We start from the raw sequence: 10,565 nt of genomic DNA, 5'->3' as shown, positions 1-10,565 counted from the left end.
CTCGCTATCCAGGTGAATAATAACATTTCAATACAAAAAAAAATCGTATTCGCACTTAGAAACATCAATCCAACAGAATTCGTATTCGTACTCGTCAATATGAATGCGTTTGCATTCACTTTCGGGCGTGAAAATACAGCCGTATTTGTATTCACTTGTGTAAGTACCGAGATATTCACTTTTTCGAATACGTATGCATTCGTATTCATAGAAAATCATCTTACGAATTTATTCGTATTTACAAATGCAAATATGCCCAACACTGGTGTACGGACCCCTCTTTTTCTTGGGCGAGTGCCTAAAAGGTTTTGGCTCATCGCAATACTTAGGCGATCTCATCAGATGCTGCCTCGCACTTCTAAATTCAAAACCCGACCAGGATATGAATTGTATTCGTCAAAACCGCCAGGTTTACACCGAGGGTGTAAGTTATTTCTCAAATTGTGTGCGGGCTCAGAACCACCAGAGGCCCCAGGTAGCGTCTGATGAGGTCACCTGTGATTGCTACGTGGATGTTCCTCTCCGCTTCTTCTTTTCGCTAGAAGAACCATCCAATTTGCTGAAGCACATTTCGAATGCCTTAAGCTAATCTCTATAGTCTTGAGCAGCATTGGTTTCAATAAGGAGACTTGGCATATTTACTGGATCGTTCTCCATAATCGATATCTCTTCTTCCAGAGCGTCAGCCTCTCAATTTCGATACTCTGGGTTGAAATCCCAGTCGTCATGGGTGTTTGGCTTGCTTTTGTAAGCTTATCACTTGCACGGCGTTATGTGTGGTGATAATGAAACTGAAGCACGCGAACAGAGAACACTAAGGCTAAGAAAAAGTCCAAAATTGACACGGGAATGACTAAAGTTCGCGTCAGTAAGGCTTTCATTGTTCAGCTGACATAACTCATTGGTCTATTAATAAATTCCTATATTTGCAAAAAAAACGTGAAAACTATATAAATCTAATTACTTGGAACAATTTTTTATTGTAAAGACTTATTTGTGGTAAAGCAGAGCTTTCGTTCTCTCTGACTTTAATACACAAAGCTTGCGGTTCACCATCAGCGTATCAAGCCTTCGGTGTTTCGCGCGGCCTTTCAATAGTTTCCAATCGACTTCGATGTTCAGACAAAGCGTTCTCGTCAACGCGAATTACAAGTCCACACCACCGAAGACGCCTCTGTCAAGGTTCTCCTTATTGTCTTTTATAGTTAACCGACGTTCGTTGATACGTCGACCACAAAGAACGCCGGTTGTGGAACGCCGCTTCATCCAAGTTGTGCTGATGCGTAAAGCAACTTAAGTTCAGTTCACCATTGGCTGATAGCATTGATCCGAGATCTTTAAATAGCTCAGATCTGGGCAGGTCACTGCCACTGACAGTGATAGTGCCTGGGATCGGTCGTCAAAAATTCTGCTTTGTTCAAATTCATTCTGAAATCGTGTTACATGAGACGATCATTCCACTTTTGAACAATTTGCTTGAGATAAACTTTGTTATGAGGCGCTAGGAAAACACTATCTGCCTAGAGTGGCGCTGGACGTTGGATCGAACCCTTCCAAATTTACTTTACTTTAATATAAATGAGCACGTGAGTTGCTCTGGCTCTAGGTGTTGTCACAGAGAATACCAGAGGTTTTTGTGTGGCACACGATGTTTCTTAATGAGTAACCGCACAGCGAATATTGCGTCAGCAGTTCCGCAGTTCTTGACAAACCCGTCTTGGTTTACTGTTATTTCAACAATGTCCCGAATAGGTTTGTCAAGAATGCGTTCAAAAACCTTCATGATATTGGATAACAACCGGATCGCACATTAATTAGAGTACTCTGCTGGACTGCCAATTTTTTACCATATTGGAACGGTTATGACTTCTTGCCAGATGATGTTTTATTCTTCTCTTCTTCCAATTGAAGAACGCAATGACACGCAGTGTTGGGTCCAAGTTCTTTGCTTGCCAGAGCTCAGCTGCGATGTCGTCAGGTCCTGTTGCTTTCCCCGATTTCATTTATTTTATTGCTTTCTAGGCTTCAGTGGCGTTGACAATTAAGTCCTTGAGGGTTTTACGTGAGCACCTGGCTTGCGACTTAATCCCACGGTCTTCTCAAGACACGGATTGATTTTGTGACCACAATCAGAGCCCTGCTGAGACAAGTAACAACGGTACCAGTCTATACCAAGTGCATGGCTTAGCATTCATACTGGTGGATGCAAGACATACCTAAATCTCTACCGAACTAAGGAGTACGACACCCGTGTTGAAACGCAACACCACGCCGAGGCCCGAAGGTCTCTTCTCGCTTGAGCATAACCACAACCCCCATGAAACTCTCACTAGGGGCCTACCGCAAATAACCGAGCTGCACTCACATAGAACGGAAGTTCACCCGAAGTATGAGAGTCCAGGTACCAGTATACCCCTGTCCGTCGCGGCCCGTCGATCGGAAAGCAAAGTCGTTATTAACGCAAAAGAAGTATGTCGGCTTTCGACAAGTCGACATAGATTTCTCTTGCCGTCCCAAGTGTTCCTTTGCTTCCCGATTGGCATTCTTGTAAATTTGCCAATTTTTCAGTGTTATATCGACGACAAACTTCGCATGTGGACATTGTCATTCCAAAGCCGAATATCTCGGTTGATGAATCGTTTTTACTAGGCTTAGTGACCACGAGAGTTGCATAGGCCGCTTTTAGGATCATGCTTTTAGCTTGATTCCAGAATTTTTTGATATTTGTAATGGTTGGCAATCGATAGATGAGATCATTCTATTTTCTCACGAAATCGGTAGGGGCTCGTTCTGCCGCGTCGACTGAAGTGGACGCCCTAGGATTTACGAATGTATGCAGGACGGGATCGACGCGTATACCACCAAAGCATTCAAGCGGAGCTTTGGTGGCAAAAATTATTTCGTTTTTGTTTGGAGGAGCAATCCATATCCGCTTCGCGCCGTGGCCATATAATTCACAAAAGATGGGACTTCACGGGATGTTATACGATTGGGAATGGCAATGAATGTAGCTCATCCCACGTCTTTAACTGCTAATCATAGTGGATGAGAGGCCTAACTTTTTTTATATCAGGATAGAAAAGTTTTCAACCACTTGCAAGTTATTTAGTAAAACGGTAAACGGCAACGAGACAGTACTACCTGCCGCAGATTCAGCTTCCCTGAACAAAGCAATGGTTGAATTCCTTTTGTCGCGGTAACGGAAGCCCGGCACAACGGTCTTCTCGACAATTATTTACAATTAACTGACGTCGTTTACCCTTTGGTATTTGACAATGAAGTGGGATTACCGATCATCCTCACAATATTACCTTTAGAAAACTTTTCCTCCTACATCGAGTTAATCATACAAAGCCTACTTACTACTTCTTCTCTTTATTTTGGAAATCAATGTTGGTGCATAGCAGTACAAATATGATGATTCTTAACTGGAGCGGAATCTCATAGTCTTGATTCTCTCAGAAATGAGACCTTTGTGGTCACCGTTGGAATTTTGGGATTCCTCGATACCATTGATGAGAAGGGTGAATACATTTCAGAAATCGAAGTTCTTTTTCGATAGCCAAAGAACTTAGCCGACTGACAATCTTGGTTTTGCTGGCATTTATTTTTAAGCCGACTCTGCTTTTCTCTAAATCGTAAAAGCGTAAAAGTTAGAACTTCCCAATATTACACGCCATGCGATTGATGTTCGGATAGCTGAGTGGAGCGCAAGGCCGTCGTACGGAAGGTCGCGGTTCAAATCTCGCTGGTGGCAGTGGGATTTATATCGTGATTTGACGTCGGATACCAGTCGGCTCAGTTGTGAATGAGTACCTGAGTCAAATCAGGGTAATAATCTCGGGCGACCGCAATGCTGACCGTACCGGATCAAAGCTTTCTACACCTGCTAGTATGTACATATACAACATGTTAGCAAAGGTAAATAACCATCAAGTGATGATTTGACTCGAGGCCAATGCTAGCGTCCCATTTATTATGCACATTCAGAAGAGAACCCCTAAATTAGTAACCGCGATATGAGGTGTTCGCTAGCAGCTAGCCGAAATTCAACTGACCTTATCGCAGTGCAAATGAAGTCTTTCACAAGCTTAGTATCTTTGGTGGTTTGAGCAAACCTTATGCCACAAAGGGCATACCTCAGTGGGATGTCTTCGATTCCGACTGAACCGACAATACTAATAGGATGAGTTAAATTTATCCACCTACACTTGAGACGCCTAGGCGTTACACGACGGTTTAGATTTAAGAGACCTTTCCTGCTTCCTCGTTTAAACGGAATTCGGATCATCTACGGCAGGAGATCTAACTATCTGTCTAGTTCTACTGGTCCTATTTACCTCTTCCATTGCACGCAAACTTGGTTCCGATGATTGGGATCACCCAAACACAACCCAACAAGCGAATCTCTCTTACACTTTTGACAAATTATTTTCCGTCTTATTTTTGATATTTTATTGTAGACTCCTCATTGTTTCTACAATATAATGATGAAAATTCTGCAGCCGGCTGCTAGCAACAGAGAGATTACAAATAAACCCATTCAATTCGTTTTAATTTAACGCGAAATGCAAAGGAGACATCGTGCAGTTTAGTAGGAAAAAAAACGCAAAATTTAACTACGTCGAACAATTCTTAGGTTTATTTTTAGCATTGATTTAATAATGCACATAATATTGTGATTTTAAGACATGTAGAAGCCATCCACCGATCTACAGGTGTTGTTAATTCACTTTACTAGAATAAAGCCATTCAGTTTCATATCTCTTCTGGTGGAAATTACTTAAGTTTTGACCACAAGGTCTTAGCGACACAATGATCCAGTTCGTGCAGATAATCGAAAAGTTCTTCGACACAGGTCTCAGTTGTTTTTGAGCGGCCGTTGACGCGATCATTGCACTCCTGATATTTGGCGAAGTGTTCTTTAATGTGACCATGCTCGTTACATTTCTCCTGCAAAGAAAAAAAATATATTGAATACAGAATCTTTACACAACGGAAGAGTGAGGTTGAAAGTGGTGAATGAAGCCTCTAGCGATATCAAAACCGGATTTTCAAAGGTAAGGGACATGGTAGGTTATAATGCGTCACAAAGATCCTACTATAATTGACAAGGGAAGGAACCTATAAATGAAATCACGACCGTTTAATTGTGGATGAATGACGACTCATCCAATCCATCTGAATGAATACGATCTGAAACGATGATACAAACCAGGACGTCAAGCAAACGCGAGAGATATCGGATTGGTGGACCGAAGCGAAAAATCTGAATGTTAAGAGTTTCTTACCAAGATCGATCTAGACCGGACACGGACCTGGTAGTGGAAGGAATCCCAAAGAAAATAATAAACCCAAATTCAGACATTCTAAAAACATGGGGATGTAATTGTAGTACAGAATGGTAATGTGCGCGCGAACCTTTTCCACTGAATATAGGAATCAAACAAGGATGTTCCCACGGGGTCTCCAATACTAGGCGTTGGATTAGCCAAACACTGCGAGGGCATAGTGATTTTAACACTTGACACACTATGGTCCAAGGCGATCTGGGCTGCTAGATTCAGACATATGAGCAGAACAATCTCAAACACGAAAAGTGGCAAATAATCAGCCGTACAATTGAACTGAGATGTCTCGTCGACAAGGCCTTGCATGCTTCTACTAAAAAATGATGATTTTTCTTTGACCAGCTGATGATGTCTGAGTTAGCAATGTTCGCTCAATATTATTTGCAAACATCTCGTGGTTGTGAACGTATATAAGGAGACAACCAGCATCTAAGAACTGCTCTCGACCACAAGGCGAGATAGTCATTTTTTAAAAAAAATTGGAGCTTCACCTAAAATGAAGGCCTAAGGACAAAAGGTGGAAGATAAAACAATCGATCCCCCCCAATCCAACAATAATATATAGGAGTCATTTAAACGATTCAGAAAACGTGGGACAGGATACTAATAATGATGAACGTGGTGACCGGACGGAGTCAACTGTCAACGAAACGAATGATCAAAACCGAACGCACTGCCAATGACTTCAATACGTAGACATCAGAATGGACAAAAGTTCGCCTACGATTGCATTGCGCTCCGGATAATTCCACCCAATTGGACATCACATTTGCTGACGGAAATGCAATGAATACCGACCAGGAAAGAGGATCTTGTTTGATTATAGACTTAAATTTCGTTAGTCCTGCTCTAACTAAAGATGCCCTGGAGCGTCACCGAAAACATCTGCTCATCTGTCACTGAAACAACTGCTATCTTTGATCTGATGAACAAGCCAAAGCACCCGGCTGGTTGCCTGCTTAACTCTCTGTTTGGTGAATGGATCTAACCAGACTCTTTACGATTTGAATTGTATTTTTGATATACAAGAGGCTGGAAAACCTCCGACTTTTCGTAAAATTTTACCCGCTTTCGATCAAATTACAAGGACATTTTTTTATACATGTAAGTCATATGCACGTATCGCGTTCAGGGAGCCTCAGAGCCATTACTGATTATTTCTTCACAACATTAAATTGGATAGAAGCGGCTTGTATAAACATTGCGTTCCTACCGATATGAGAAACAATTCCATTCGTCCTTTTCTTTACCCTTTTTGGCTCCCATTATGTTCCTATTTGCTCAACTATGTACCTAAGTACCGCAAAAGATCATTCTACTCATTCTACTTTCTACCCCGCATAATTTGAAAATTCTTGGAGGTGTAGCGCTGGAACTTTAAACATTTTCCTTACAACGCCAGCAAATTGAGTGTCGATTACATGGATCAAATGGTCGCAAATTTAACATCAACAAAACCGTGGCAGTGCCTTCCCTTTCTTCCGTTTCGGATCCTATGTGCTAAAAACTGTCCAAAGTGGATTACATTTGCTTCACATGCACAAATCAGGGAACTACGCCGTGCTATCAGCATAGTATGCTGATCCTTAACCCAGGTAAAAGAGGGGGATTTGAGGCAACGTATTTCGTACTATCCTCAGTAAAACAAAAATAAAATGCTGAGATCAGGGAAAGAGATAAGTAAAGTATGTTGGAGTTATTCCACTATGCTAAATCCGACTTGATCTCTCTTGGTGACAGGTCCCGCGATAGGTCCACCAAGAAACTGCATGCAATGTCGTTAGAAACAAGATGAACGGATCGAGTAATAACCCTCGGAAAAATGCTAGGGCGTACACCTGGTGCTAAAGGCTGCGGCATTGAGCGCGAACACGATAAAAACGGTTATTCGGTCGGTCACGACGGTCAAAGTGTAGTATAACCTAGGGCGAAACGTGGATTGGTATCCATGATGAAGCATAAAACTTGGGGAAACGCCTGCTGATGTTACGAAGCCACGAAAGGAGCCTCGGGCAGGATGGATTATTTTACAACGACGAACCCGGCAACGACAACGGATTAACGATTTGCGCATTTTCTCATGGAACGCTGTGTGGTTAGAGTCGTACGGAAGGTCGCGGTTCAAATCTCACTGGCGGCAGTGGAATTTGCATCGTGATTTAATGTCAGATACCAGTCGACTCAGCTATGAACGGGTACCTGAGTCAAATCAGGGTAATAATCTCGGGCGAGCACAATGCTGACCACATTGCCTCCTAGAGACTATCCTGTAGTGTGGCGTTACGGTCTTGAATGAAGTGCTGTAACACACTTCAAGGCCCTGATCCAATATGGATTGTTGCGCCAAAGATTATTATTATTAAAGAAGCTTCATTTTAGGCAAATCAGTAACAGATTAGATTTTCCCTATGCGGCAAACGATGGAAAAACTGTTGGAAAATGGACATCAGTTGTACCATCTTTCAATTGAATTTGAGCCACATATTACAGCATAGCCAGGATAAAACTGTACACGGCCATGAGACAATTCAGTATCCCGACGAAATTGATAATACTGACTAGGATGACCCTGTTCAATGTGCGAGGCCAGATAAAAGCAGCAGAATCACTCTCGAGACTATTCAACATCAACAACGATCTAAGGCAAGACCGCGTCCTCTTTAACCTGGCCCTGGAGAAAGTGATTTGCGATGCAGATGTAAATGCGAGAGGCACCATTCTCTTCAAGTCCACCCAACTACTGGCCTATGCTGATGATGTTGACATTATGGGAAGAACAACCCGAGATGAACAGTCTACCTTCATTCAGATCGATCGGCTGGGATCTTGGGATGCACATTAGTGAAGTCAAGACGAAGTAACTGGTGGCAACGTCAGCGCCAAAAACCAAAGAACGAACAACATTGAATCGCACTGGTCATCAGAGAACAATACAGACAGGAGACTATAACTTTGAGACCGTTGAAAATTTCTCCTATCTAGGGTCGAAAATCACAACCGATAACAAGTATGACGAGGAAATCTGCGCACAACAGAGCCTATTTCAGCTTACAAAAACTGCTCCGCTCGAAACGTCTCACAATAGGGTCAAAGCTCTTACTGTACAAGACAATGCCAAATGCCCGATCTTGCCAGTCCTCATGTATTCCTCGGAGACTTGGGTTCTTAGCAAGAAAAATTGCGAACTCTTGGCCGCGTTCGAGGAAAGAATCCTCCGAAGAATTTTTGGCCGCCTACATGAGGATGAACGAGTAGCCTACATAACGACGAAATCTATCAGCGACACCATCACCGTCAGGTTGTGGATAAACTCCGGTTCAATAGATTACGGTGCTCGGATCACTTAATCCGTATGGATGAGGATGATCCAGTCCGGAAAGACTATAAGGGCAATATCTAAAAAAACGCCCCATTCTTCATTGCAAAAGAACTAGAGGGGGTGGTCCTGTTCATGAAGGACAAAAAAAAAACCCAGTAGCGCCGGCAGCGTATCGTTCGCTCAGTATATTGAACACAGCGGGAAAGCTGCTTGAGAAGCTCACCAAGCCACGACTGAGTGACGCAATATGTGCTGCGGGAGACTACTCAACAACAAAATGTGGTTTTTGAGGGGGTGATCCATAAGTGATGCCATTGAGGAAGTGGTCCACACGGTAAAACTGGCGGAGACACAGTCGGCACTATCGGCGAGTGGTGCTCCTTGTGACCCTTCTCGTAAGAAGCAACTTTATTTCTGCGAGGTGGCGCGACATGCTTGATGCACTGCTTCCATACTCCAGGCTTCCTATTGCGAATGTAGAGGGACTATTTAAAGGACCGTGCCCTACTCTATGAAACCCAGGAAGAACAGCGCAGAAAGAAGGTAACATCGGGACCTTTGGAACGCCTTATAAGGTAGCCGGTGAAATACCTCGGCGTCATGATAGACCCGAAGATGAGTTTCTTCGAGCAGGTTCGCAACACCGCAGACAAGGCTGCGACTAGAATGTTTGCAATTTGCCGACTGGTGTACAACGTCGGAGGCCCCTTATCCTAATGAGCGGGGTTCAGTCCATCCTCCTTTATGGTTCCGAAATATGGACTGACTCGATCAGTAAGGAAATGTACCCTAAGCGCCCGGCGCAAATACAAAGACGAGAGGGGCTCTGCGAGTTGATTTCGCCTCTCATACCGTCTCGGAGCCAGCAGTAATGGTGATAGTGGGAGCTATTCTGATCGCCCTTCACGCTGTCGAGTAGAGCCTCATATACTTCAGAAAGGCTCTTCTCTCTGCGCATGGCAGCAATCTTGGGAAACAGAATCGAGCGGTAGATGGGCCGCTGTGGTTCAATCGAAAGAAAGGTGAGGTTGATCTAAACGAGCTGCACAGCAGACGGTATTTTCAATCTTTCTTCACACAATCGGAGAACCACGGTCGCCCGGATGAGGAGCCTTCCTGTAGGTATCGTCGGGCGAAGCAAACCTATAATAATTGCTACAATAATCTGAATTTGGTGACATGGGATGTAGTTCAACTAACAAAAACTTGCCCTGGGCCCCCATAATTTAGAAGTCTTTTCGCAGAAAAAGAATGTATTTTAAGTAAGACTTCGCTAGTAGCAAAAATCTATGTAACCTTCGTCAATCTTATGATATCTGAGCAAACATGGGAGTTAGGCATGGAAGGGAACATCTTATCAAAGGTTACGTTCTGTATTCTTAAATATAACCTCAAATCCGGTTGTTATTATAATTGCTTCTTGCGGATTGTCCACTTGTGCTTAGAACCTTAAATTATTCCACGCCTACTTACTCGCAATTCGGTCTGAGGATCAACCAACTCCTGCTCCTCCTCTTCCTCTTGAGCCTTGACGGTGGGGATCAAGGAGATTCCTTCGTTCTTTGAAGCCATTGCGATTGCCTAGAAGGAAACATAAATTACTGAAGAGTCTGCGACCAAAACTATCCTCTAATCTGTGTCAAATTGTAAACTAAATAAAAGGAAAATACGAAATATGAACGAAATAAGTCCCGCACCTTATCCTGGTTGTGATATAACAATTCCACTAACCTTCCCTTCGACAAAGAAGCTGTGAAGTTAGCTATTGTTGAGGAATGTCATTCATATTACAGTCGGTTACGGTTTTCTTTAAGGGGAAATTTGTGTAGAACTGTTTTTACGATTTCATGGGTTATGCATAAATTTTCCAGCAAGGTTTAGGTTACTTGATCATA

At 43.0% G+C, this 10,565-nt stretch overlaps 1 protein-coding gene across 1 annotated transcript; it reads right to left on the bottom strand.

Annotated features, from left to right (window-relative positions):
• Window positions 1–4,614: 4,614 nt before the first annotated feature.
• On the bottom strand, window positions 4,615–10,514 carry LOC119658682 (cytochrome b-c1 complex subunit 6, mitochondrial). The gene is made up of 3 exons (XM_038066246.1): window positions 10,368–10,514; window positions 10,144–10,251; window positions 4,615–4,953 (listed from the first exon to the last, which is right to left on the bottom strand). The coding sequence occupies exons 2-3, from the start codon at window positions 10,240–10,242 to the stop codon at window positions 4,780–4,782; spliced, it is 273 nt and encodes a 90-aa protein (XP_037922174.1). The 5' UTR covers window positions 10,243–10,251; window positions 10,368–10,514; the 3' UTR covers window positions 4,615–4,779.
• Between the last annotated feature and the right edge of the window lie 51 nt (window positions 10,515–10,565).

The sequence above is a fragment of the Hermetia illucens genome, chromosome 6 (assembly GCF_905115235.1).
Source record: "Hermetia illucens chromosome 6, iHerIll2.2.curated.20191125, whole genome shotgun sequence".
NCBI lineage: Eukaryota > Metazoa > Arthropoda > Insecta > Diptera > Stratiomyidae > Hermetia > Hermetia illucens.
The sequence above is the reverse complement of the archived record's forward strand: the minus strand, read 5'-3'. Positions and strand labels throughout refer to the sequence as shown.

Bases quoted from the DNA above. Each gene is read 5' to 3' on its own strand.
- LOC119658682 (XM_038066246.1), bottom strand. From the start codon at position 10,242: ATGGCTTCAAAGAACGAAGGAATCTCCTTGATCCCCACCGTCAAGGCT. The intron at 4,954-10,143 runs GTAAGTAGGCGT...TTTTCTTTGCAG, and splicing joins ATCCTCAGACCGAATTGCGA to GAGAAATGTAACGAGCATGG.